The 3,000-nt window shown below is 41.0% G+C and overlaps 1 protein-coding gene across 1 annotated transcript in view; it reads right to left on the bottom strand.

Moving 5' to 3' along the window:
- The window catches only part of TBC1D19 (TBC1 domain family member 19), a 116,083-nt gene extending 113,470 nt beyond the window's left edge, over positions 1–2,613 (bottom strand). The window contains exon 1 of the mRNA XM_023515345.1: positions 2,400–2,613. Within this exon, the coding sequence (XP_023371113.1) occupies positions 2,400–2,498 (99 nt within the window). The 5' untranslated portion in view covers positions 2,499–2,613. The remainder of the gene's footprint in view (positions 1–2,399) is intronic.
- Positions 2,614–3,000: the final 387 nt, after the last annotated feature.

Below are 3,000 nucleotides of genomic sequence, written 5' to 3'. Positions count from 1 at the left end.
CTATCTGCAGAGTCAAAAAAAGCATTTAACAAAATTTCAACATCCATTCATGACAAAACTCTCAGCAAACCAGGGATAGAAGAGAGCTTCTTCAACCTGATATAAAGCTATACAACATTACACTGGAGACATTATCCAATACAATAAATCAATAAAAGGAAATAAAAAGCCTAGAGATTGAAAAGAAAGAAGTAAAACGGCCTTTATTTGGCTGTGATATGTGTACCTGGAAAATCCGATCTACAAAAAGGTGCAATAGTAAGTGTAGCAAGGTCTCAAGACACACAGTTACTATATCAATAGTAATTGTACTAACAACAACAATGGGAATTTTTTTTTTTTTTTTTTTTTTTTTTTTTGCCAGGGCTGGGTTTGAACCTACCACCTCCGGCATATGGGGCTGGCTCCCTACTCCTTTGAGCCACAGGTTCCACCAGGAAATTTAAATGAAAAAAAATTCTTCATTTATAATAGCATCACAAAATATTAAATAGTTAGAGGAAAAACTTAACAAAAAGTGTGCAATATTTGCATACTGAAGCTACAAAACACTGACAAGAGAAAATACAAAAGATACTACAAATAAATGAAGAAATTATGTTCATGCAAAAAACCTCAATGTTAAAATATCAATTTTCCCCCAAATTGCTCTGTAGATGCAACATAATCCCAATGCAAATCCCAACAAGTTTTGCAGTAATTCACAGATTAACCTAGAATAGCTAAACAATTTTGAAAATGAGGAACTGTGTTAGAGGATTAACTGTCTGCTCTCAAGGCTTATTATAAAGTTACAAAAAGCAAAACAAGGTGGTACTGCATGATAGTCAAATAGATCAATGGTACAAAATAAAAAATCAGAAAAGTATATGAGACTGATTTTCAACAAAGATGCCAGGATAAACATTAAACATTTTTTCCCTTTGAAAGACCCAGTTAAGAAAATGAAAACATATGGTTTATCCTACAAGGGTACAAGGGAATCTTTCCAAAAGCAGAGCATGAATATCTTAACTCAATAATTGAAAAAATGACATGAAGGGTCCGTTGACCAGTTTGATGAGAGTATTTCAAAACGTGTATGAAAACACCACACTGTACCCCATGATTGCATTAATGTACACAGCTATGATTTAATAATAAAAAAAAAAAGAAAATGACAACATAAGCTACATACTGGGATAAAATATTTGCAGAATGCATATCCGATAAAGACTTATATCATTTATACAGAATCCTTACAACTCAACAATAAAAATACACATACATATTTTAAATGGGCAAAACATTTGAACAGACTACTTCACCAAAGAAATAAGAAAATGCACTTGAGAAAATGCTTAATATCATTACCCCTCAGGGAAATGCAATTAAAGCTACAATGAGATAACATTATGCTCCTTTTATAGGTGTAATTAATAAAAGTAAACTGAAAACTGGCAACATCAAGGGCTAGCAAGGATGTAGAACAACTTGAAGTCAGTCTCAAAATTGCTGGTGAGAATGGAAAACAGTACAGCCACTTTGGAAAAGTTTGGCAGTTTCTTACAGAATTAAAAATTATACTCACCATACAACTCAGCTATTGTACTCCTAGGTATTTATCCAAGAATATAAGAAATATCCAAACAAAACACCTATACTAGAATGTATATACAAGCTTTACTCATAACCTTGAAGACCAGAAAACAACCCACTGTCCTTTGGGGATAAACGAACCATAATAGATTCAAACAATGAAATATTACTCAGCAAAAAAAAAAAGAACATAACTACTGAAATACCAACAACTTGGAAGAGTCTCAAAAGCATGATGTTAAATGACACAAAGCAGGCACAAAAGTTGACATACTTTATGATTCCATTTATATGACATTCACAAAAGCAAATTCACCAAAAAAAGGCAAAGATCTCCTAACCAGCCTGTGCATTCCCAGTGCCTAGCACATTAAACAACACCCAATAAAAGGCGGGGTGGACGGATAGAGAAGTAATCATTGCAGGGAGGGTCAAGTGCTAGAAAGTGATGCGTAGTACGTGGTCGAGAAAGCAGAAAGGCACCTGAGGGATCAAGTCCACCCTCGCACGGGATCGGAAAAGTGAGGGGAGGCGTGGTCCAAACTACCTTTAGTAAGTCCAGCGGCTTAAAAAAATCAGGTACTTGTATCAGCGACCACCAGAACAGTAAATGAGTAAACTCGGGGTTTCTCCGGCCCGAAGAAAGGTGTCATGTGCCCCACCCTTCTTTAAAAACCCATCTCCCACGCCTGGGCCGAGCCGGCGGAGTGCCCCAGGGTGAAGCTGGCGATCGGAGGCGACCTCGGGCTCGGCACGGAGGGTGCAGAAGAGACCTCACCGCGGCGCCGCCCGTCTCCATCCCTTCCCACCCGGCCACTCACCCAGGCCTGCCGTTCCAGCTGACCGTACAAACTGGAGCCCTTGAGCTTTTGGACTATCTGGGCAATAATGAGAGAGAGGTCCGACTCCTCCTGCAACATGTCCCCTCCCTAGCCCGCCGAGCCGCGGGGACAGGCCGCCGGCGCGGAGAGAACTGGCCACCGGGTCCCACTCCCGGTCCGCGACACTTCTCCGGGACCTTATTATGCTGGGACTCCTCCAGCGGGCGTTACCAGGCAACCGCCGAGCCGGGTGTCCGTTTCTCTCCGGTCCCCTCCGCGCTTGAAGGCCCCAACACCTGCGTTCCGCTGGCGGGAGAAAGACCGGCGCGGGGAGGTAGCTTTGTATTCCAGTGTTCCTGCCTTGTCTAGGGCAAAAGAGAGAGAACAGAAGCTCTTTCTTCGAGAGCCTGGGATGCACAAAGGAAACCCAGAGAGTTGTGTATTTTACTATATAAAGGATCATTTTTCTTCCACCTCTCAATCTGTACAAAAACAAGGCTGTGCACGAGATAATATGATACAAGCAAATTACACGATATGCAAATTACACCCAAGAATTGTCAGGCTCTAACGCTAGCTGTGTGAAAGTGGGTGAAGGGCT

Source organism: Otolemur garnettii, unplaced genomic scaffold (assembly GCF_000181295.1).
Source record: "Otolemur garnettii isolate 467f Iridium unplaced genomic scaffold, OtoGar3 scaffold00069, whole genome shotgun sequence".
Lineage (NCBI taxonomy): Eukaryota > Metazoa > Chordata > Mammalia > Primates > Galagidae > Otolemur > Otolemur garnettii.
Note: the sequence above shows the minus strand (reverse complement) of the source record. Positions and strands in the feature narration are given on the sequence as shown.